This window comes from Cibotium barometz, chromosome 4 (genome assembly GCF_041138505.1).
Source record: "Cibotium barometz isolate CiBa-2024 chromosome 4, ASM4113850v1, whole genome shotgun sequence".
Classification (NCBI taxonomy): Eukaryota; Viridiplantae; Streptophyta; class Polypodiopsida; order Cyatheales; family Cibotiaceae; genus Cibotium; species Cibotium barometz.
In genome coordinates, this window is record NC_141049.1 from 54,447,301 (window position 1) to 54,474,017 (window position 26,717).

At 41.5% G+C, this 26,717-nt stretch overlaps 1 protein-coding gene across 18 annotated transcripts; it reads left to right on the forward strand.

The window, feature by feature from the left end:
* The first annotated feature begins 11,197 nt into the window (after nucleotides 1-11,197).
* On the forward strand, nucleotides 11,198-26,494 carry LOC147639408 (small ribosomal subunit protein uS2-like). Of its 18 annotated transcripts, XR_015264820.1 has the most exons (8): nucleotides 11,210-11,502; nucleotides 12,650-12,912; nucleotides 13,003-13,321; nucleotides 13,411-13,532; nucleotides 13,925-14,021; nucleotides 14,148-14,217; nucleotides 24,093-24,300; nucleotides 24,415-26,494. XR_015264820.1 is itself a non-coding variant. In XM_086791015.1 (6 exons), the coding sequence occupies exons 1-5, from the start codon at nucleotides 11,388-11,390 to the stop codon at nucleotides 13,994-13,996; spliced, it is 891 nt and encodes a 296-aa protein (XP_086647141.1). In that variant the 5' UTR covers nucleotides 11,210-11,387; the 3' UTR covers nucleotides 13,997-14,021; nucleotides 24,415-26,494. The 18 variants fall into 18 exon arrangements, 10 of the variants coding, with proteins under 10 accessions (XP_086647112.1, XP_086647141.1, XP_086647161.1 ...); XR_015264825.1 differs by lacking the exon at nucleotides 24,093-24,300 and having other exon boundaries at nucleotides 14,145-14,217; XR_015264821.1 differs by lacking the exon at nucleotides 24,093-24,300.
* Nucleotides 26,495-26,717: the final 223 nt, after the last annotated feature.

The following is a 26,717-nucleotide window of genomic DNA, read 5'->3' on the forward strand; positions in this document are numbered from 1 at the left end:
GGAGCTAGTGGAGCTCCTAAAAGAATTTGAGGATTGCTTTGCTTGGAAATACAGCGATATGAAGGGAGTGCCACCAGAAGTGATGAAGCACACCATCCCTATCATAGATGGGTCAAGACCTGTCAAGCAAAAAGCATATCCTATGAATCCCAAGTACTCGAGAATGGTGAAGGAAGAGATTGATAAACTCTTAGATGTGGGATTCATCTATGAGATTGAGCACACGGAGTGGGTATCACCAATAGTGATCGTCCCGAAAAAGAATGGAAAGTTGAGAGTATGTGTTAACCTCAAAAAGGTTAACGATGCCACTGTTCGTGATCACTACCCACTACCCTTCACTGAACATGTATTGGAAAGAGTCGCAGGGAAGGAGGCTTATAGCTTCCTGGATGGGTTTTCTAGATACAATCAAGTGCTGATTGACCAATGCACCGGGCACATTTCAAAGACTAATGTGTACGGCTTACAAAGAATATCTAAGAGAATTCTTGGAGGTATTCATGGATGATTTATGTGTCAATTCCTCATGGAAAGACCATCTTTCATGCCTAAGAAAAGTCTTGCAAAAGTGCAGATTATACCGTATTTCCCTAAACCCTCTAAAATGCCAGTTTTGGGTAAAGCATGGAGTTATCCTTGGACATATTGTATCCTCTCATGGCATTTCAACTGATGAAGCAAAAGTAAGACTTATAGTCGAATTGCCACCCCCAACAAACTACAAGGGTGTACAGCGCTTTATGGGACATGTTGGCTATTATAGAAGGTTCATCGCCTTCTACGCCAATATTGCTAGACCCCTGTACAGACTCTTGATAGTTTTCGAATGGACTGAAGAATGCCAAAATTCATTTGAAACCTTGAAAAAGGCACTATCAAGCGCACCCATTCTTCGAAGTCCAAATTGGGAAATTATATTCCACGTCCACATTGACGCCTCAGCATACGCGATAGGATGTGTATTGGCACAACCTGGAGAGCATAACATGGATTTCCCTGTTAGCTTTGCGAGCCGCCAACTCAATGACGCTGAGCAAAATTATACCACCACAGAAAGAGAAGGCCTTGCTATGGTGTATGCAGTCAAGAAATTTAGACACTACTTGTTGGTAAACAAGTTTGTGTTTCATGTTGATCACCAAGCATTGCTGTATCTTGTCAACAAGCCATGCGCCACAGGAAGAATACCATGATGGCTTCTGATCCTCATGGAGTTTTTCACGGTCATTGTCCGGAAAGGATCACAACATGTGCACACAGACCATATGTCTCGTACCTAATGGAGAACCACCATTAGGAGTCGACAATGAACTTCCAGATGCTGCACTATTTTCTATTAGCATAGTCCCGGAATGGGCTGAAGATATTGCATATTATCTTGCTAATGGAACATTGAAGGACACGCCCTTCAACACTGATCAAGCCCGACGCTTGATCAAAAAAGCTGCACCTTATCAACTCATCACGGGTGAGTTGTACAAACAAGGGAAGGATGGCATACTTAGGAAATGTGTTCCTGAATGTCACTACGTCTCTGTGCTAGAATTGGCTCACGCTAGTCCCACAGGAGGACATTTTGCAGGCAGACATCACGGCAAGAAAAGTTCTCCATGCAGGACTATGGTGGCCCACAGTGTTTGGTGATGCTGCAGAATTCGTCAAGAGATGTGATGAATGTCAAAGGACATCCAACCCACAAGGAAAAGATCAGATGCCACTAACTCCAATCATTTCGTGGCAACCATTTGAAAAATGGGACCTAGACTTTATAGGTCCAATCAGCCCAGGAGCCAGGTGCACACAAGCCAGATATATCATCGCTACCAGCTATTGCACAAAATGGGCTGAAGCAAAAGCAACACGGAAAGCGGATGCACAAACCACAGCCAGGTTCCTTTATTCTCACATCATTACAAGGTTTGGCTGTCCACTAGAATTGGTAAGCGATAGGGGGAGCCACTTCATTAATGAAGTGGTGAGTCACCTATTGAGCACATTCATGGTTGTGCACCGCAAGTCCACCCCTTACTACCCTCAAGCCAATGGACAGGCCGAAAGTACTAATAAAGTACTTTGCTCCATCTTAACCAAAACAGTCGAAGCCAGTCGAACTGATTGGGGTGAAAAACTCCTTTCGGCCTTATGGGCTTATAGAACGGCATACAAGGTTGGCACGAGGTTCACTCCATTCCATCTAGCCTATGGGCAACATGCAGTAATGCCAATGGAGTTCCTACTTCCAAGCCTTCGTGTCGTTGTAAAAGAAAGACTGGAAGGAAGCATGCTTTCTGACAGACTACTGGCTCTCGAACAATTAGACGAAACAAGATTGCGAGCTGTCCACGGCATGATTGTAGAAAAGTTCAAGAGAAAGCAGTGGTTCGACGACCAACTGCGAGATAAGAACATCAGAGTGGGAAGTCTAGTCCTCCTGTATAGTGTGAAAAGCCAAAAGCGTAAGCTAAAGTACAGAGGGCTAGGACCTTTCCAAGTGGTTGAAATCACACCACAAGGAGCTGTGAAGATCTCAACCATGGACGGTATAGAAATGGAAGGTTACATCAATGGTAGCCATCTAAGGGCTTTTTATGGCCCTCTAACTGAACACATGTTAAGATCTTTACACCTCAAAAAGGAGGAAAAAAAGAGACGAGAAGAGCTAAAACGTGAGGCACAGCGTGAAGCCAAGGCTCGCGAACAAAAACGAAACCTCCAAGTTCTCAACATCAATATGGCCCAGGTTATCGACTTGCAAGAGGAAGAATGGGAAGTGCAACCTGCTAGATTGTGGGTGGGGATAGAAACCCCCGAGTGCACAATTCACAAGTCCGCATTGCTGGACATAGGTGCGAGCCATAACCTGATGTCATATGAAACATGGGAAACAATAGGAAAACCTAATTTGAGCCCAACAAAAGCCTCTGTACAAGCAATAAATGGAACTATGACACAATGCCTAGGCACCTGCACATTGATATTTCACATTGGGAATAACCCCTTGGAAGGGAAGTTCTATGTTATGAGTGCAGGTACTATGGTGGAAGATCTCCTTCTAGTCCGAAACTGGATGGGGCATAACAAATGCCACATAGATTGGGACACAAGGATGGCGACACTCCAACTAGCCACCGGCCAAGTAACAGTACTCATGACGGACGAAATTCCGCTGAAGCAAAAGAAGGAAATCGTCAACCCTGTCTCGCCGAACAGCCTCACAAGTCTAAGGGGAAGGAAACCACTGCACCCCCAAAGGAACCAGTAGCTGAAACCAAGGAGAAGTCGGTCCCAAAACCACAACTGGGTGTTTATCATCACAAGGGGAATCAATGGTGGGTCCGCAAGGATCTCCTCAAAGCGCAGGGACACAATGGAAGTACCACCAAGCTCTGGATTCCCCGAAGGCATGGAGCTACCAAACCAAAGAAGACTGAGGTGGAACATGCAAAAAGAAGCGCCAATCTCCAAGGTACCAAAGCCAGCAGAGCCAACAAAATATCCACCACCCCATGATATGTGCCCAAAAAGGTCCTACGGGCTCAAGGGTACTACCAGGGCACTACACAATTATGGGTACCAAAGCAGAGAAGGTCACAACCACTTAACCCTCTACAAAACCCTTCTCCTAGTGACCTACGACCTCCAAAGCCAAAACCAAAAGTCCCCAAAACCACCAAGACAACACAAAGGTGGGTACCCAAATCTCTCGGCAAGGAGCACAAATTAGAAACATCCTTATGTTTCATCCCCACACAGGTGTTGCTGAGAACTACTATGAAGACAAAGTCACCAGAAGCTTCACAGGAAATGAAGAGGTCCACAAAGCCAAAGAGTCCGACTCAGAAACTCAAGACCCTTCAGACAACCTTTGATGCTTTCACCTCCAATCTGATGCCACCCGCTACTATCAAAGACTGTCCTCAAGAGAATACTACAATCTGGTCGGCATGGAAAAAGCCAAAGAGTCCGACTTAGAAACTCAAGACCCTTCAGACAACCTTTGATGCTTTCACCTCCAATCCGATGCCGCCCGCTACTATCAAAGACTGTCCTCAAGAGAATACTACAATTTGGTCGGCATGGAAAAAGCTCAGTTACTTTACCAAAAGCATCACAAAAGCCTCACCGGCTACTCTCATGAAACAATGAGATGTAGTCAAAGAGAGTCGAAGAAAGTAGGCACAAAAATGTCGAAGAAAGCACGGAGTCAGGTGTGTTGGTGAAATGCATACGCATACTTTCTTTCTTCCTGCTTCATTCTGTCTACATTAGACACTTAATAGGATAGGCCTGGTACATCTCCGGATAGGGGGATCCTAGCGAGTTTCGACTTGGCCTAGGATACGACCTATCGCCAGGTTGCACAATAGAATACACAACATATCTTCAGGAGAGGTGAGAGCACAGTGCTGCCTGAAAAATCCAAAAAATCAAAAAATCCAAAAACTCAAAAAATCATCACTTGCTGACTCCAAGAATAACGAACGTTATTCTTCAAGAATAACGCGTTAGCATTCACGAAACAGGAACATTATTCTTCAAGAATAACGCGTTATCATTCAGCCCTAACGAACGTTATTCTTCAAGAATAACGCGTTAGCATTCATGAAACAGGAACGTTATTCTTCAAGAATAACGCGTTATCATTCAGCCCTAACGAACGTTATTCTTCAAGAATAACGTGTTAGCATTCAGGAAACACGAACGTTATTCTTCAAGAATAACGTGTTAGCATTCAGGAAACACGAATGTTATTCTTCAAGAATAACGCGCTAGCATTCAAGAATTACGAACGTTATTATTCAAGAATAACGCGTTATCATTCAGCAGCAACTATAAAAACCCAGCCCCCCTCCTCATTTTCTCACGTTTTTGTTGCTCTGGTGCCAAACTCTTGCAAATTTTTGCTAGAATTTGACCTGTGAGCACAAAAGCAATCTGCAAGCAAAATTCCCTTGCAACAGCATGGCTACACCTTCCCCTTGCAAACGCAAAGCCTCTGTCCCACCATATGTGGAGCACTCCTTTGAAGAAAAGGACAAGTCATGGATCAACACTGAAGATCTCGAGCTGGTGGACGGAGTGGTTACCCACAGCTCCATGGACGCTGAAAGTGGCACAACCTTCAGGCTCTGTTACCATAGCCCTCAATGCCACCGTCTTCTTCAAGACGACAGGGTCCTTCCATTTATGCAGAGCATGGGTCTAGGAGACTTGGCCCAGATTCCTCCATGGGGGCTGGATCTACCCCGATGCCTACAATTCCTCACAACATATAACCCCAAGACAAACAGTGGCAAGGTGAGAGGAGAAGGAGATGAACAGGTACAGGTGCAGCTTACCCTCAAAAATTTATGCCAAGCTCTCCATCTCCCCATTATACATGAGAAATACAGGCAGTACAAGGCAATCCTCCCAATCATCAGAAATGTTGTGACTGCGGGGAAGATTAAAGGAGCTTTTGTCCAGTGGGAGGACATCACCACCAAGCCTGAGTTGGTGCTGCTAGCCCAAGTGCTAACCATGCTGACACATCTCCACTACCCCGATCGCTTCAACACCTGCAGCACAAACATTCTCGATCGGGTAGTGGAATGTAAGCCAGTCAAGTGGGGGTCTTTCCTACACAAGGAACTTTTGGTGGTTCCCTATATAGTGAACTTTACCATATATAGGAAATTTTGAGAGATTTCCTAGTTATGTTGATGGAAATTTCCTATATATATCTAGACAATCCTATTTCCCATTTACTCGATCCTCTATATGTAGGAAATATGGGCTTATATCTAGGTAATTCAATTTTATATATAGGAAATATGGGCCAGTATCTAGATAATTAAATTTCCTATATAGAGAGTATGAGCCAATATCTAGAGAATTCAATTTACTATATACACAATATGGGCCAATATCTAGGTAATTCAATTTCCTATATAGAGAATGAATAAGAAATATAGGCTATTATCTAGATAATACAATTTTCTATATAGAGAATGGATTGCATATGTGGAGAATTGAACCACAAATGAGTAAATGGTTATTTAAAAAAATTACTTATTTTTAAAAAATTGGTTACTTTAGAACTTTTATACTTAATTATTCAATCATCAATATTATTACAAATTGAAATACTTAAATTCTTCTCTCTCTCTCTCTCTCTCTCTCTCTCACACACACACACACACACACACACTAAAAAAAAAACTCAATGTAACATATGTTAAAATGTAGGTATGTCCTCTCATCTTATATCAAAAAGTAAGAGAATTATTTTACCAATACTAGCATGCCCATATTCAAGCTAAACAGCCACCTACCTTAGAAACTAAGGTTTTCTCTCTCCTCATCAAACAAATAGATATTCTCTCTCTCTCCCTCTCATACGTGTAACGTAATCCAAAACCTTAGATCATTATCTCTCTCTAATGTGTCACAACAGTAATTAATGATTATAGTAAGGTTTTACACCTTAGTGAAAACGTCTCCCCCTCTTAGTGTGTTTATGTCCATCTCTTTTTCTCACTTTGTGTCAAACGTCTCTTAGAATGTATATTAAAAAAAAACAACGTATACAATAGCCTTTATCTCTCTTTCACTAGGTCATTGCCCAACAAGAAAATACTACACACTTTAAAGCCTCCCTCTGAACCCTCTAGAATACGAAAACCTCTAGAGCTTCGAACCTCCAGTCATCCACATGTCAAGATTTCATCTCTATGGAGCTCTAAGGTTACCTCTCACCACTTTAAATTGATTAATTGAAAAAAAATTAGGAAACCATATTAAGCTTGCACTAAGTTAAAATATATACAAATAGGACAAAAGATTTGTGTTGATGTTGCGAAACAATGGGAAAGAACATTTTGCATGGGAATGGTGAGAAAGAGTGAGTGTTTTGATAGAAGCTACGTACATAGCTTTCAAAGGGTAGCTGTAGAACCTCTTAAGATCTCTTAATACCATATCCATGAGCTCATAATCTTTCTTAAGATCTCATAATTTATATAAGATCTCATATAATTTCATAAAATCTTGTTAGAGATCTAATGAGATCATAAGATCCCTAAGACTTCCTCTATAAGCCCATAGTTGAGAAAGGCTCATCGAACTTAGCCTGGTCCTAGTGCTTATAAAATTTTAAGATGATCAAAGCTAAGTTCCCTAGGAATGTACCCAGACAACAGATTGTCTCCTAGTCTTAGGTATACTAGCTATGAGAGCAACATTGAGAGACTGATCCTAGTGTCCCACTCATTAATAGATTGCTACTTTGTGGAGATACAATGTTTCTTGTGTCATCTAAACCAATAACCAACTCACTCTCAAAACTAGGAATCTTTGGCAGCACTAACATAGGAGAGCAAGAGATAGGCACTACCGTTACACTAGCGTAACTATAGCCATGATAAATTAATTTGCCAAAACTAATGTAGTTATAACTCTAATAGTGATATTTTTTGCCCCCAATTGTCAATGACTCCATGTCACTTAGATGAGAATAAGTTTTTAGTATTAAAAAAACGTTATTATGCTACCCAAGTCAAACCTTACAAAAACACATATGCAAGTGACAAGCTAGAGAAGCAAGGCACTTGCTAGGAAACAGTTCACAGGCTATCACATTCATTCACATCCCTTATCATTCATTCACATCTTGATTCACATGCTATCACATTCATTCACATCCCATATCATTCATTCTCATCCTGATTCACATGCTATCACATTCATTCACATCCCATATCATTCATTCACATCCCTTATCATTCATATCTATCCAATTTACATCATATCTCATCGCCTCAATTCTCATTCATATCCATCACATTCACATCCACATATATTCTTCCACCCACATACATCCACATCCATACTTATCACATTCCATGCATTCATTCACATTTATCTGATTGTCATCACATCTATCCATCCATTCTTTCACATTTATCTGATTCACATCACATCTATCCATCCATTCATTCACATTTATCTAAAGACTTGAGTCTTAAAGTAAAGATATCATGCGCCATGAGTGCTTGGCCCAAAAATAATTAAAATAGTTCAAAATAAAAGTGGACACAATAGTTTCTTTATGCTCATCATAAGAGAAGTAAAAGTGGACACAAGAGTTTCTTTATGCTCATAAGAGTTCTTTAAACTTAATATACATTTGCCATTGTGCTTCTTCCTTTCCATATTAAGGCGGTAGTCATAAACATGATTTTTCTTGCATGACTAGGAATCGTTTGAGAAGTAAAAGTGAACACAAGAGTTGCTTTATGCTCATAAGAGTTCTTTAAACTTAATATACATTTACCACTATGCTTCTTCCTTTCTTGCATGACTAGGATTCGTTTGAGAAGTAAAAGTGAACACAAGAGTTGCTTTATGCTCATAAGAGTTCTTTAAACTTAATATACATTTGCCACTATGCTTCTTCCTTTCCATATTGAGGTGGTAATCTTTAACATGATTTTGCTTGCATGTATACAATTTAGATTAATGTGATCACCTTATAATGTCTAAGCTCAGATTTTATGACCACATAGTGTATGGTAGAAGCTCTTAAGATCTCATAAGACCATATATGAGGTCATGAAATTTCCACGATCACCCTTTAATGTCTAAGATTAGCTTTTATGACCACATAGTGTATGGTAGAAGCTCTCAAGATCTCATAAGACCATACATGAGCTCACAATCTTTCTTAAGATCTCATAATTAATGTAAGATCTCATAATTTATGTAAGAGCTCATATAATTCATGTAAGAGCTAATATAATTTCTTAAAATCTTGTTAGAGATTGAATGAGATCCTAAGACCCATAAGAGCACATATAAGATCACATAAGGGTTGAGAAGATCTCATAGAACTTATCTTGGTCCTTTCACTTATAGAATCTTGAGATGATAAAAGATAAGGTCACTAGAAATGACAAGGTTTCTTCTTTAACATCTTGCTACTATCATAGTCTTTTGTGATTTCTAATCTATTGGAAACACTTCATTGTTTTTTCTAAAAGCTTTGTTCTTATGATTCCTCGGGATCTCTCTTATCTGATTTAAATCAAGACTTAGGGCATGGTTGCCAAATATGGATAGAACTTGTGAATATTTCTCTATGGCTTTGGCACTTTCTAGTGGTCTAGCTAAGGGTTTGATTCACTCCATGTTCTATATCCATTCATGCTATCCAATCACCAACCCACTCTCAAAACTAGGAATCTTTGGCACTGACATAGGAGATGCCAAGATAGGCCCACAAATAATTATAATAGTTCAAAATAAAAGTGGACACAATAGTTGCTTTATGCTCATAAGCGAAGTAAAAGTGGACACAAGAGTTTCTTTATGCTCATAAGAGTTCTTTAAACTTAATATATATATACACATATATATGTATATATATATATATATATATATATATATATATATATATATATATATATACATGTATATATGTATATATAATATGTATAGTTAGTGTTTTAATTAATATGTTTTGAATATTAATTAATATGTATAATTTAATATATATAATATTAAATCATATATATATATATACATATATATATATATATATATATATATATATATATATATATACATATGTATATATATATACATATGTATACATATGTATGTATAATGTATAATGTATAATGTATAATGTGTATATATATTATATATATACATATGTATACGTATGTATATATACATATGTATATACATACGTATAATATGTATATACATTATACATATGTATATGTATATACATATATGTTTTGAATATATGTTTTCCACCCATGTTGGTCTATTAATTCAAACGCCATTGTGTGAGATTAGCTTACATCATTGTGTGGGATTAGCTTACACCATTGTGTAGAAGAGAGAGAGAGAGAGAGAGAGAGAGAGAGAGATGTTTTATGTTGTATTTTTATAACAATACTACATTGTGTAGAGAGAGAGAGAGAGAGAGATGTTTTATGTTGTATTTTTATAACAATACTACATTTCCATTTCAGATGGCAACAATAGATAATAGTCTACGGAGATGTAAATCATCAAGCTTAAATAAGATTTGCTACCTAAGCATCGTTCGTGACTCTTGGATTGACCCTTAAGGAGATTACATATCTATAGTCGTGGGAAGTGTCAACATGTGATGGCCATGTTGCCTATAATCGTGGATCACGTGACAATCATGTGTTGTGGTAGCCATTTGATCTAGAAGCATAACTAGTGTGCTTTGGTAGAAGTGTTGTGGATTGGTGAAGTGTCGAAGAAAGGCATGATCATGTTGATGTTATATTAAATTCATGTTGATGTTTTATTAAGTAATTTTTTGTTCAAAAGTACTCGTGATCATGAATGTGATAGTGTTAAACTAGTGTGCTTTGGTAGTAGTGTTGTGGATTGCTGAAGTGCACGATCATGTTGTTGCTATATTACTTTCATGTTGATGTTCTATTACGTAAATTTTTGTTCAAACGTACTCATGATAGTGAAGAATGACTATGTGGTAAGCTTTTTGTACAAAGAGTTTGAGATTGAAAACTCATACATAAAGACATGGCAAGACAAGTGAACATGGATTATCTTGGGTGGATGCCCCTTATATGAGAAGAATGTAGCGACCACTGGGCACCATTTAATATTCTTGCAAATTTCCACACCTAGAAAAATAATGTACTTACCATAGCTAAAAACGTGCAAAAATTACATTTTGAAACTTGTTTATATAAATTATGCATGCGTGTGTGTGTGGCAAAAAGAAGAAGACCATATACAAGGTATGGGCGGAGAGGTGGCACAATCCTCCGCTTAATTAAATAATCAATAATTATATATTTGCCATAGGGGAAACGTGCCTTTCCCTGTTTGCAGTAGAGCACTTTCAAGCTAGAAAGTGGAGTCGTCGAGAAGTTCATAGAGTCATTTACCAAGTATTAAAGCACTTACAGTTTAAATGCTTAGAATGAATTTTGTGCTTGCTGATTAGTAAAACCTTAATGTAAAGTACTCTTGGTCTTTTTTTTTTTGGGTATAAAAAGTTTGGCTGGAATGAGATAGAACAACACACACCCTACATGCAAGGGGGGCATTGGGAAAGTTTATAATAAATTTAAATATTAATCTATACATTTTCAAATTTCAATGTTATTGAGAGAGAGAGAGAACTCGAGATGAATGAGAGAGAGAGAGAGAGAGATCATTTCCTTCACTCGAGATGAATGCCCATTGTGTGCGCGCGCGCTTATGTCCGCCCACGAAGAAGGCATCGACTCCGTGTGAAGAGAGCTCCGTAGCATGTGCCCAGAGACCCTTCGATCCTCGAGCGGCCTTGTGCGAGCAGGTTCTCAAGTGCAGCCTGCAGGTTTGCTGCCATGGTGCTTTCTCACAAAGGGAACATTCAGATGATGCTCGCCGCCGCCGATGTGCACCTCGACGGTACCTGCAAGAACTGCGACTGCTACGTCGTGTGGAAAAGGCGATCTGACGGTATGCTTTGACGATCACAGAACGCACTATAGGGTTGTCTGTACAGAATGGGCTAGGGTTTCGTACAAACTATGCTCTAGGGTTTTCTGCATAGAGCGAGTCTGCGAGATTGCGTCATGAACATGGCGCCACTCTTACATCCTTATGTTCTTGTTTGGCAGTAAACCGTTGCTATAGTTAGGGTTTTTTGCAACGGAGCTCTTCTTTACTTTATTAGACTGCTAGACAGTGCCTACAAAACACTGTCTGTTTGTGTTTTGTTGGGATCCGGACTACTGGACATTTTACAAGAAGCTTCGATGACTATTGATCAGTGGGTGTTCTGAGAAGAAACCCCCTACACCGCACAATGCGTGGCATGCTAATTTTGCACAGGAAAACCAGTGGGATAAGCTTTTGCATGAATTACTTTAATAATTTTTCACACGTAGTGAAGCTGTCTACATTTCTCTCTCCATCGCATGATATCTACTAGTGACAATGATCCCATAGTTTTGGAGGTGATGGGTGTTGGCAGAGTGAGGACATCCCAGGGAGTTTACCGAATGAAGGCATCCCATGAAGATCCCACTGGATTTTTTGGGTCCGGGTCATGTCTTCAGTTAAATTGATACATATTTCAGCTCAAAGCACATGAGTGACACTGAAAGCCTGACCAGTTAGGATGGCTGAGATGTAACAGAAGGCTAAAGAAGAATTTCAGGCTTCTTTTTACTGCCAGACAATTCTGCCTAGCACCAAATGATACCTTTTGAACCACCGCTAGAGTGCTTCGCTTGCCAGAAATTGGAGGCAGTTAAGCTTGGCCTGGCATCTTAAAAAAAATGCAGCACAGAGACCTGTTTCTGCAGGTGATGGGCCCAAGTCATGGCATGATGACTAGTGACCAAACCACACTCGTAGCCCAGAGAGTTGCTTTGCCACTTCCAATAGGTTTCTAAGGGACTCTTATAACAATTTTAGGTTGCGTTCTGACGAAACGTGCGTGGATAGAGAGGTTGCATTGCCACATGCCAAATGCAACCCCCCCACCCAATAGCGACCCTTTTTCGTTGTTTAAAATTTAAATGTTGAACTCAAACTCCGTTTGGTCCTGCACAACTGAATTTATACCTGTGGTTTGGTGGCTTTGGCTTTTTATTTCTAGGTATTTTCATTATTAATGTGGGGAAGACATGGGACAAACTGGAGCTGGCTGCCAGGGTCATTGTTGCCATTGAAAATCCTCAGGATATTATAGTCCAGTCTGCCAGGCCATATGGTCAAAGGGCCGTCTTGAAGTTTGCCCAGTACACTGGTGCACAAGCAATTGCAGGATGCCACACACCAGGAACTTTTACCAATCAGCTTCAAACTACCTTCTGCGAGCCTCGCCTTCTGATCTTGACAGACCCTCTCACTGACCATCAGGTGAATACCCTTCTTAAAGATTTCAACCTCCCGTCCACTCCCCTCCCCTCCCCTCCCCCCCTCTGCCTGATTTTTCCTGGTTCTTTGCAGCCCATCAGGGAAGCTGCTTTAGGGAACATCCCGACCATTGCCTTCTGTGACACAGACTCTCCCATGCGCCATGTCGATATAGGAATCCCAGCCAACAATAAGGGAAAGCACAGTATCGGCTGCCTGTTCTGGATGTTGGCCCGTATGGTCCTTCAAATGAGGGGCACCATTTCTCCTGCTGAGTATACTGCTCCTCCTATTGCCCTTGCTGCTGCTGAGCAATGGGCTCCAGAGAGTGGTGATGCCGGAAATTGGGAGCCTGTAGTACCTGCTACTGCAATGGTGTGGGTTCCTGTTCAAGAGTGGTCTTCAGGCGCTGGTGAGTAACGTTGCATTGTTGTGAACCGTGATTATGATGTCTATTGTGTTGATCTGCCGAATTTAATCTAACTTTGGGCACATTGCTAGCTGCTGGTCAAGGATGGGATTCTGCACCTGCACTTGCACCTGTGCCTGCAGGAGGTTGGGATCCAGTCGGTGTGGTTCCCGTCGCCTCTCCTGCTGTGCTGGCTGGGAGTCTGCTGCTACAGGTTGGGAAGCAGTCCCCCAGTAATTATCTCTAGTAGCAAATTTTGTAAATGATTGTCTTGCAACTGTGTGACAGAAATTAGGGCAAAGAGTGTGGTGAACTCTTTTTTTTTTTTTGAGGCCTACAGAGGCAGGACAAATAGGCAGGGCATTGTCGTCTTAGATTGGAAGACTTTCTTAGATGCTATGTGATAGATCAACAAAAGATGAGATATGTAAGGGTTTAATATTCATTCGGTTTTGTGATTCATCCAGGCAAATAGTCTGAGGTAACATTGGCTCGTGATTACATGTGATGTTCTAAGCAAGTGTTTTATATGAATTTGTTTCTATTATTAAGAGGATTTTTGGGTAGCCTGAAGTTGGTACTTATTTCAAATCGGTAATGTCACAGATGCTGATTGAGTTGAGTATGGAGGATACACTCAACAACCTCATTTTCATGAAGAAAGCAACAATGGCATAGGGCTTGACAGAAGCATGGGTTATAGGTATATCTTGATTCTTTAATGTTATCCCTTCTTTGCTGATTCTTTTATCAACTTGTGTTACAAATACTGTATTTGATTATGAGAGGCCATTCATCAATGATTATACCCTATCACCCAATGTAGCAGGGATCCAAGTGTATAGAGGGAGCCTAAACAAAGCAGCACAACACATGGGTTTAATCTAGCCATCAATAAAGTAAGCCTATGCAAACACATGGGTTTAATGCAAACATTCTATGCATTTTGGCTAAGTTTAGCTAATGAGATTGGTTGAATGCTTGTAGTGCTTAAGGCCGTTTCATCTTGTCTAGGATGCTTGACTACAATGACTTGACTGTGGTGTTAGATGCAGTTTCTCTATAGATACTAATTGATATAATCTCTACTATAAGAGCTATGTCCAACCTGTGGTGGAGCTGAGTTGATTTCCTGCAAGGTTGCATTGCATCAGGAGGTTTGCCCTCATAAGGCTGAGATGTGTATTGTCCCATGGGGCATGGTAGAAAGCTGAGAGTTGTAGAGAGTTGTAGCAATAGGGTTGCCGCTTTAACATGGGACTCCTCTTCATAGAAACATCCAACTAATTACAGGCTATGCTCCATTGACATCAAGATTGAGTTATGAGGGCTGTGATCCTTCCCCTGTGTCTTTGTTATTTGCTGAAGTTTGTCTTTGTTATTTGCTGAAGTTTCAAAGTTAAGATGTGTTTGCATGTATGTACAAGTGGTGAAACGATAAGCCAAACCTCTCTAATGAATGCAGTCCTATATGTAGATCTAACATGGGACACCTATTGTATATCTTAATATTTCATAGATAATCTTGAAATGTTTATAAAATGTCTGGTGAATAGTATATTAACGTGATTCATAGATAGAAAAAGGTAAGCTTCTATGTATTCCCTTTATACAGATACAATGTATTCACTATATAATTTCGTATTCACTATTTAGAGATACAATGTATTCACTATTTAGAGATACAATGTATTCACTATATAATTTCGTAGGTAGATATAAGGATATCTAGAAAAAATGCAAACTAGGGAAAACATTTCTCTAGATATGCTAACTAGGAAAATGTGTGCATGGATTTCTCTATATAGGCAAATTTGTCTACATAGGAATTTTTGAGATATATAGGAAAAATTGCTTACATAGGAAAAAAATTCCTATGTAGGCAAACTTGCCTATATAGGGAAAAAATTCGTATGTAGGCAAATTCTCCTATATAGAGAAATCGTATAGGAAAATTTACTTACATAGGGAAAAATTTCCTATGTAGGTAAATTTTCCTATATAGAGAAATCCATGCACATATTTCCTAGTTAGCCTACCTAGGAAAGTGTTTCATTTTCTCTAGTTTGCACTTTTCCTAGATATGTTTATTTATATCTAGGGAATTATGTAGTGAATGCTTTTTTTTTCCTATATAGAGAATGAACAAAAGCTTTTTTCCTATATAGAGGAAGAGACATGAACGCTCTAGTGAAGAGGCCGCCAATGCAATGCTATCATTGCCAAAGACCACATCGCATAGCAGAATGCCCGGCAAGAAAAGGACTACCCATAGCACCTCAAGCAGCCGTCCTCACACCCTTGTGTGCTGGATGTGGTATCGAACACATGTACAAAGATTGCCCTCTTAGGGCCGAGACACAGAACGGGGGGAAAAAATACACTACAGGTCTAAATTTGTTAAGTGTCAAAGATGGGAGAGTTCACATTGTCCCTCTTAACATGTTAACACGTCTACAAAGCAAAAACCGAGCTACCGATGCAGTTTTAAGAAAAGCAAAAAAAGCTCAACCAGAGGAAATTGAAACCAAACGACCCACGCCAACTCAACAGGAGTCTTCACAAGGGGGAGTGGGTGGAAAAAGACATAAGAAAAGACGCACTAGATGAGTGGGGAAAGGATCCCACGCAGTCATTATCCAAGATGGGACTGACAAGGACACATCTACTAGATCTAAAGAAGAGGATGGTGCTTCGAATACCCCTGGCACCCAAAAGGTACCACAGGTATCGTTTCCCAATCCTCCGTTGGAGAAACAAAGGTTGCTGTAAGCGCAAGACCTCGTAAGGGCGACCCAGGCTGAACTTGAATCCGTAAGCCCTACTCACCTTCCAGCCAATCCAGCAAGTAGTACCCCACTTAAGGAACCAGTGACCACTGACCAGAACATAGCTGACGTTCTAGACTCAGAACCTGGTTCGGATCCACTAGGCATGGGCTTGGATACAATTTACTCCAAGATCATAGGAGACGAGTTTCATACGCAGCGAGCCAGCCTAGTTAGAGAGATACCATGCACGGTGTCGCCAGGGGCACAGTTGGTAGAAGAGCCATATCCATACAGAGAGCATCCTAGGGACACCGCTGGACTCCACGCCTTTCTATCAACAACTGTCCAGATGCCAATAGGGTCGCTTTTGAAAAGTTGCCCTACGCTCTGGAAAGACCTGAAGGATTGGGTGGATGGGAACTTAAGAACGGGTTTGGAGGAGAACTTGGAAGATACCAACCCTGAAGAGGAAGTAGTGCTTCCGAAGTTCATAGAGGAAAAAGAGGAAAGCGATGAGGAACTCCCTAACGTGGTTGTAAACAAGTTAGGAGAGTATGTTGAAAATGATTCGGGCAATGCTACACTCCCAATCGTTTATGAGGGACATGAAGTTACCGCCATCCTTGATGGAGGAGCTGGAGTGAGCATTATCACCAAGAAATGTTGGGAGGAATGGGGGAAACCCAAGCTTGAGACTACAACATTAGTGGTGAGGCTGGAAAATGGAGCCACAACCCGACCCATGGGGTTACTTTATAATGTAAGGATTAAGGTATGTGGGCTACATTTCCGACATTCACTTGTCGTGTGATGAACTTTAACGACCAGCCCAGCACTTATGATTGCATTATAGGGAGACCATTCATGAGAGCAGCCAGGTTAATACATGACTGGGGAAACAACAGGGTTTATCTTCGAAACAAAGACCAAACATTGAGGGTAGACCTTGATTCAGGTAAAGCCCACCCAGTCATGGGAGAACCTCTCGCGGAAGGGTCAATGACGACTGACAGTCAATCCTTCCTAAGAATGTGCCAAGAGGCAATCCCTGATAGAGCAGAGGACCAAGAAGTTGCGCCTCTCCCAGAGCCTGATGACTCGGAGAATTGGATGCATATCTTGGCTACAATGGACATAATGCCTCGAGGACAGGGGACAAGATACCAATTGGAAGGAAAGCCTGACCCTGTCACGTCCACATATACATGTTGAGAACTGCTACTACGCTCGAATTGCCTGAAGAGGTAACCACTCACCTTCATGAAAAATTTGAAAAAGCCAAAAGAAGAAATCAACATATGAAAACCGAAACAAAAAAAGAAAAAAGAGACGAGCCATATATCTTCTCCCTAGGAGAAGAAGAACATTGGCTCAAATATGTTGGAGCTGTCAACTCCAACGAAACATTCCTCCAGGATTGGCAGAGCGAGCTAGGTGAAGATATTCCTGTAAGAACGGTGAGCGTTGAAAAAGAACAAACTGAGCCCAAACTGACACGCTCTGCAAGAAGAGCGAGAAACAAAACCTTGGCAGCAGCTGAGCGCGAAGCCAAGGCAAAGAGATTAGAAGAAGATCTACAAGAAGATCTTCGACAAGTACCCGAGCACTTCAAGGAGTACAAAACAGGGGAGAGATGGGTACGATTTGAAAAAGCAAAACGCAGCAAAGGAGATCAACAAAACGCACCTTATGATGGACCTGCAGAGGTAAAAGAGATAAACTTAGCTGGACCTGGAGAAGACCCGAAACCGATCTTCGTAGCTAAGGATTTATCTCCTCACGAAGAAAAGGAGCTAGTGGATCTCCTAAAAGAATTTGAGGATTGCTTTGCTTGGAAATACAGCGATATGAAGGGAGTGCCACCAGAAGTGGTGAAGCACACCATCCCTATCATAGATGGGTCAAGACCTGTCAAGCAAAAAGCATATCCTATGAATCCCAAGTACTCGAGAATGGTGAAGGAAGAGATTGATAAACTCTTAGATGTGGGATTCATCTATGAGATTGAGCACACGGAGTGGGTATCACCAATAGTGATCGTCCCGAAAAAGAATGGAAAGTTGAGAGTATGTGTTAACCTCAAAAAGGTTAACGATGCCACTGTTCGTGATCACTACCCACTACCCTTCACTGAACATGTATTGGAAAGAGTCGCAGGGAAGGAGGCTTATAGCTTCCTGGATGGGTTTTCTAGATACAATCAAGTGCTGATTGACCAATGCACCGGGCACATTTCAAAGACTAATGTGTACGGCTTACAAAGAATATCTAAGAGAATTCTTGGAGGTATTCATGGATGATTTATGTGTCAATTCCTCATGGAAAGACCATCTTTCATGCCTAAGAAAAGTCTTGCAAAAGTGCAGATTATACCGTATTTCCCTAAACCCTCTAAAATGCCAGTTTTGGGTAAAGCATGGAGTTATCCTTGGACATATTGTATCCTCTCATGGCATTTCAACTGATGAAGCAAAAGTAAGACTTATAGTCGAATTGCTACCCCCAACAAACTACAAGGGTGTACAGCGCTTTATGGGACATGTTGGCTATTATAGAAGGTTCATCGCCTTCTACGCCAATATTGCTAGACCCCTGTACAGACTCTTGATAGTTTTCGAATGGACTGAAGAATGCCAAAATTCATTTGAAACCTTGAAAAAGGCACTATCAAGCGCACCCATTCTTCGAAGTCCAAATTGGGAAATTATATTCCACGTCCACATTGACGCCTCAGCATACGCGATAGGATGTGTATTGGCACAACCTGGAGAGCATAACATGGATTTCCCTGTTAGCTTTGCGAGCCGCCAACTCAATGACGCTGAGCAAAATTATACCACCACAGAAAGAGAAGGCCTTGCTATGGTGTATGCAGTCAAGAAATTTAGACACTACTTGTTGGTAAACAAGTTTGTGTTTCATGTTGATCACCAAGGATTGCTGTATCTTGTCAACAAGCCATGCGCCACAGGAAGAATACCATGATGGCTTCTGATCCTCATGGAGTTTGACTTCAGGGTCATTGTCCGGAAAGGATCACAACATGTGCACACAGACCATATGTCTCGTACCTAATGGAGAACCACCATTAGGAGTCGACGATGAACTTCCAGATGCTGCACTATTTTCTATTAGCATAGTCTCGGAATGGGCTGAAGATATTGCATATTATCTTGCTAATGGAACATTGAAGGACACGCCCTTCAACACTGATCAAGCCCGACGCTTGATCAAAAAAGCTGCACCTTATCAACTCATCACGGGTGAGTTGTACAAACAAGGGAAGGATGGCATACTTAGGAAATGTGTTCCTGAATGTCACTACGTCTCTGTGCTAGAATTGGCTAACGCTAGTCCACAGGAGGACATTTTGCAGGCAGACATCACGGCAAGAAAAGTTCTCCATGCAGGACTATGGTGGCCCACAGTGTTTGGTGATGCTGCAGAATTCGTCAAGAGATGTGATGAATGTCAAAGGACATCCAACCCACAAGGAAAAGATCGGATGCCACTAACTCCAATCATTTCGTGGCAACCATTTGAAAAATGGGGCCTAGACTTTATGGGTCCAATGAGCCCAGGAGCCAGGTGCACACAAGCCAGATATATCATCGCTGCCAGCTATTGCACAAAATGGGCTGAAGCAAAAGCAACACGGAAAGCGGATGCACAAACCACAGCCAGGTTCCTTTATTCTCACATCATTACAAGGTTTGGCTGTCCACTAGAATTGGTAAGCGATAGGGGGAGCCACTTCATTAATGAAGTGGTGAGTCACCTATTGAGCACATTCATGGTTGTGCACCGCAAGTCCACCCCTTACTACCCTCAAGCCAATGGACAGGCCGAAAGTACTAATAAAGTACTTTGCTCCATCTTAACCAAAACAGTCGAAGCCAGTCGAACTGATTGGGGTGAAAAACTCCTTTCAGTCTTATGGGCTTATAGAACTGCATACAAGGTTGGCACGGGGCTCACTCCATTCCATCTAGCCTATGGGCAACATGCAGTAATGCCAATGGAGTTCCTACTTCCAAGCCTTCGTGTCGTTGTAAAAGAAAGACTGGAAGGAAGCATGCTTTCTGACAGACTACTGGCTCTCGAACAATTAGACGAAACAAGATTGCGAGCTGTCCACGGCATGATTGTAGAAAAGTTCAAGAGAAAGCAGTGGTTCGACGACCAACTGCGAGATAAGAACATCAGAGTGGGATGTCTAGTCCTCCTGTATAGTGTGAAAAGCCAAAAGCGTAAGCTAAAGTACAGAGGGCTAGGACCTTTCCAAGTGGTTGAAATCACACCACAAGGAGCTGTGAAGATCTCAACCATGGACGGTATAGAAATGGAAGGTTACATCAATGGTAGCCGTCTAAGGGCTTTTTATGGCCCTCTAACTGAACACATGTTAAGATCTTTACACCTCAAAAAGGAGGAAAAAAAGAGACGAGAAGAGCTAAAACGTGAGGCACAGTGTGAAGCCAAGGCTCGCGAACAAAAACGAAACCTCCAAGTTCTCAACATCAATATGGCCCAGGTTATCGACTTGCAAGAGGAAGAATGGGAAGTGCAACCTGCTAGATTGTGGGTGGGGATAGAAACCCCCGAGTGCACAATTCACAAGTCCGCATTGCTGGACATAGGTGCGAGCCATAACCTGATGTCATATGAAACATGGGAAACAATAGGAAAACCTAATTTGAGCCCAACAAAAGCCTCTGTACAAGCAATAAATGGAACTATGACACAATGCCTAGGCACCTGCACATTGATATTTCACATTGGGAATAACCCCTTGGAAGGGAAGTTCTATGTTATGAGTGCAGGTACTATGGTGGAAGATCTCCTTCTAGTCCGAAACTGGATGGGGCATAACAAATGCCACATAGATTAGGACACAAGGATGGCGACACTCCAACTAGCCACCGGCCAAGTAACAGTACTCATGACGGACGAAATTCCGCTGAAGCAAAAGAAGGAAATCGTCAACCCTGTCTCGCCGAACAGCCTCACAAGTCTAAGGGGAAAGAAACCACTGCACCCCCAAAGGAACCAGTAGCTGAAACCAAGGAGAAGTCGGTCCCAAAACCACAACTGGGTGTTTATCATCACAAGGGGAATCAATGGTGGGTCCGCAAGGATCTCCTCAAAGCGCAGGGACACAATGGAAGTACCACCAAGCTCTGGATTCCCCGAAGGCATGGAGCTACCAAACCAAAGAAGACTGAGGTGGAACATGCAAAAAGAAAGCGCAAGCCAATCTCCAAGGTACCAAAGCCAGCAGAGCCAACAAAATATCCACCACCCCATGATATGTGCCCAAAAAGGTCCTGCGGGCTCAAGGGTACTACCAGGGCGCTACACAATTATGGGTACCAAAGCAGAGAAGGTCACAACCACTTAACCCTCTACAAAACCCTTCTCCTAGTGACCTACGACCTCCAAAGCCAAAACCAAAAGTCCCCAAAACCACCAAGACAACACAAAGGTGGGTACCCAAATCTCTCGGCAAGCAGCACAAATTAGAAACATCCTTATGTTTCATCCCCACACAGGTGTTGCTGAGAACTACTATGAAGACAAAGTCACCAGAAGCTTCACAGGAAATGAAGAGGTCCACAAAGCCAAAGAGTCCGACTCAGAAACTCAAGACCCTTCCGACAACCTTTGATGCTTTCACCTCCAATCCGATGCCGCCCGCTACTATCAAAGACTGTCCTCAAGAGAATACTACAATCTGGTCGGCATGGAAAAAGCTCAGTTACTTTACCAAAAGCATCACAAAAGCCTCACCGGCTACTCTCATGAAACAATGAGATGTAGTCAAAGAGAGTCGAAGAAAGTAGGCACAAAAATGTCGAAGAAAGCACGGAGTCAGGTGTGTTGGTGAAATGCATACGCATACTTTCTTTCTTCCTGCTTCATTCTGTCTACATTAGACACTTAATAGGATAGGCCTGGTACATCTCCGGATAGGGGGATCCTAGCGAGTTTCGACTTGGCCTAGGATACGACCTATCGCCAGGTTGCACAATAGAATACACAACATATCTTCAGGAGAGGTGAGAGCACAGTGCTGCCTGAAAAATCCAAAAAATCAAAAAATCCAAAAACTCAAAAAATCATCACTTGCTGACTCCAAGAATAACGAACGTTATTCTTCAAGAATAACGCGTTAGCATTCACGAAACAGGAACATTATTCTTCAAGAATAACGCGTTATCATTCAGCCCTAACGAACGTTATTCTTCAAGAATAACGCGTTAGCATTCAGGAAACAGGAACGTTATTCTTCAAGAATAACGCGTTATCATTCAGCCCTAACGAACGTTATTCTTCAAGAATAACGTGTTAGCATTCAGGAAACACGAACGTTATTCTTCAAGAATAACGCGCTAGCATTCAAGAATAACGAACGTTATTATTCAAGAATAACGCGTTATCATTCAGCAGCAACTATAAAAACCCAGCCCCCCTCCTCATTTTCTCACGTTTTTGTTGCTCTGGTGCCAAACTCTTGCAAATTTTTGCTAGAATTTGACCTGTGAGCACAAAAGCAATCTGCAAGCAAAATTCCCCTGCAACAGCATGGCTACACCTTCCCCTTGCAAACGCAAAGCCTCTGTCCCACCATATGTGGAGCACTCCTTTGAAGAAAAGGACAAGTCATGGATCAACACTGAAGATCTCGAGCTGGTGGACGGAGTGGTTACCCACAGCTCCATGGACGCTGAAAGTGGCACAACCTTCAGGCTCTGCTACCATAGACCTCAATGCCACCGTCTTCTTCAAGACGACAGGGTCCTTCCATTTATGCAGAGCATGGGTCTAGGAGACTTGGCCCAGATTCCTCCATGGGGGCTGGATCTACCCCGATGCCTACAATTCCTCACAACAGATAACCCCAAGACAAACAGTGGCAAGGTGAGAGGAGAAGGAGATGAACAGGTACAGGTGCAGCTTACCCTCAAAAATTTATGCCAAGCTCTCCATCTCCCCATTATACATGAGAAATACAGGCAGTACAAGGCAATCCTCCCAATCATCAGAAGTGTTGTGACTGCGGGGAAGATTAAAGGAGCTTTTGTCCAGTGGGAGGACATCACCAAGCCTGAGTTGGTGCTGCCAGCCCAAGTGCTAACCATGCTGACACATCTCCACTACCCCGATCGCTTCAACACCTGCAGCACAAACATTCTCGGTCGGGTAGTGGAATGTAAGCCAGTCAAGTGGGGGTCTTTCCTACTCACAACACTGCAAAGTGTCTGTGAAAACCCCAGAATGAAGTTTGCAGCTGCCTCCGTCTTAACAAGGATCATCTATCAACGGGGGAAAAAACCTCCTAGTGAGGGAAAAAGTGGTGCCCCGACGATCCTAAGTGTGTTCACACACATCACTACCATAACATGGCAACATGGAGGACTCAATAGAGATGGCAACATGGTTCATCCACATGCCTCATTGTTGATGGGAGGTTACGCATTAGTGTGGATAGACTTTCCCACTGGGTTGTATGTGGACATGTTGAGTACATGTGTTCTTGAATGGAACAAATGGAACAAAGAGTTTGTTGAAGCAGTATGTGTGCTTGCAAATTAATTACTACTTCCAAATGGCTCTTTTATGTCCACTAGCCTAGGAGAGCACTTCCCAGATATAGTGGAGGTTGCAAAAGCACATGGTATGGGTCTTTGGTGCACATTGTACTTGGAAATGTAATTGCCATACCATTGCGGAGGAAAGAGGAAGGATATGAGGAGATATGACTGCAAATCATCATACTTCCAAATGGCTCTTTTGTGTCTAATAGCCTAGGAGAGCACTTCCCAGATATAGTGGAGGTTGCAAAAGCACGTGGTATGGGTCTTTGGTGCACATTGTACTTAGAAATGTAATTGCCATACCATCACGGATGGAAGAGGAACGATATGAGGAGATATGACTACAAATCAAGTTTGAAACAAATGGATTTGAATGTCAATCTTGCAGTTTTCATTTCCATGCAGGATTGTTGGTGATTGGCATTTTCACTCGCACACCTTCAATGGGGAGTACAGTCTACTTGAGAGCAAATGGTTATGATGCTATAAGACTATCCGGTTTTACTCCAGAAAACTACATTCTTAGTGAGCGTATATCATATGTAGATTTTGTGAAGGGAAAGGACAACATGCCATTACGAGGCATGGAAGAAAGAATAGTAGTGTTTGCAAGGTATGATCTTGTAACTTTAATCTATGCATTGAGCATATGATAGGTGGATACTAATTCTAGTGCATATGATAGGTGGATACTAGTTCTAGTGCATACAATTTTTGGAATGGACAGGTGGCTGCTTGGGACCTTCACAATGCCAGGAGATCTAGTTGTAGATTGTTTTGCAGGTACTGGGGTAGCATGGCCAAGGCTTGCTTTGAGCTAATATTCATCGCTTCTTGTAGGGGAAAGGTACTCCTCAAAGAAGGTGGAATGGAATTGGATCTTTGAGTTGCCATGAGGTGAATGGACTTAGATCTTTGAGTTTCTACTATCCATGATAGGGCATCTTTTATTGGGGCTTTGAACATGGGAAGCATCCACCTCATTCTTTTTCATCTCATTGGAAGTGTCACTTGGGGTAATGTCTTAGCTACATCTTCTAAGGTTGTGGAGCCTTTTCCTTTGTACCTCTACATATAGCTTCAATTTCAAGATAATTTTCTTTATACCTCTACATACATCTTCTATATACAGCTTCAACTTCAAGATAATTTTCTCCATTCCTTTCCTAATGGTTCCTTTGAACTAATCTACCTTTTCCTTGGCTTGGAACAAATAAGGGGGTAAGATGTATCATAAGAAATGGCTCAGGACCACTAAGTATGCTAACCAATAATCATTTCCTACCATGGTGGTCCTACCATGGTTATCTTTACACTAGGAAGCTCTCCTCTACTTACAACCATTTTTGGATGAGACACTAGGAAGCTCTCCTCTACTTACAACCATTTTTGGATGAGACACTTAGGTTGAAGTCCTTCTAGCCCAAAGTCTTTCATCATTTCATAAATAATTATATATTCATTGCATACCCTCCATCTACTAGGGAATCTGGTATGTAATAGTCTTCAATCCATACTCCTATTTCAAGAATGCTTGGGTCCATAAAGGAGTCACATCTAAGTGTACTTCCTTTTCTTCTTTAGGTGGGTTATCTAAATGTGTCATGGATGGAATTAAGCCCCTTTTTTGGAGAGAAGATATTTGAAATACTGAGTATTTGTAATTAATATTTCATGGTTTATGATAATTTGAAATAATTTTAAATAAGTAAGAAAAAATATAAATAATTATGGATAATTATACATAATTATGGGTATGACATAACATGTTTTAGATATGGATTTGAATAAATTTGGAATGAAATATGACATTTTTGAATTAAAAATATTTAAAAATAATGAATATGTATGGAATCAACTTTAGGACATTTAAGCCTACATCATTAATTTCAGCTCAAGGACATTTTCTTCATCAACATGTACCTTCAACACCTCAAGCCTCATCTATAAGATCCCTTCATCATTGTTGCATTCTTAAAACCTTGTTATAACTCCTCTTACATGGCTCTCTTTACTCCTCTTCTATGGCCCTCTTCAATAACTTTATCATCTTTGACCACACCACTAGCCTCAACATTGACATTCTTTCTTCATTGGACCACTCAAGCTTCTATAGCCATTCACACCCTTTCACATCTTTGGACAGCCCTGCACTAGCTTGGTGACATGAGGACATGGTCACCTGTAGGAAGGGGGGTATGTTAACCATTTGGCTATTTGGTTAGCATGGTCATACACTTGTAAGTTGCCTCATCATCCTCATCATCTTACCCATGTCTTTGCCTCATCATCTTACCCATGTCTCATGGAAAAATCATCTTTTTGTAACATAATTTTGGACTCATTGTCTTACGCATGTCTCATCATTTTACCTAAGTCTCATGGAAAAACCATCTTTTGCAATTGTTGGGATGCATTTTGGTACCCCCAAATGCACCAATGGGAGGGCAAGTGAAGGCACAATGTGCATGAAAGTGTGGCAAATTGAGGCCATAAAGGGCCACACGGAGGGGCCAGACAAGGGCCAAGCAAGGGCAAAGAGGTGGAGAGAAGGAGGGAAAACATGTCTGAAATGGCCGATCGGACATGGTCCCAAGCGGGCACCCACGTACTCTCATGGGTGGCCAAGTGTGAACACTTATAAGTGAAACTTAGTGTATTTTGACCTTCTTCTTCACTTGGATAGCTTGAGTTCTTGGCTATGGTGGAGAAGGCTCATGAGAGCACTTTGTATATTTATACCCACCCATGGGGTTTGTATTTTGGTGTTACTTAATGCATATTGATGCCCACGGGGCTTTGGTCTATGTTTTTCTCTCTTGTTTGAGTGTATGCATGTGATTGGGGATTAGTATATGATTAAGGATTAGATCTATGCATGTGGAGTTGATTTGAGAGTAGCTTTGATGGTGTGTTTGCTTGGTCTGGACTATTGGACATCTCCCAAATCGATGTTCAACAGTGTTTAATAGTAACATGATACTAGATTATATAAAATGGCATTACCTTGAGTACCTTGAGCTTAATTCC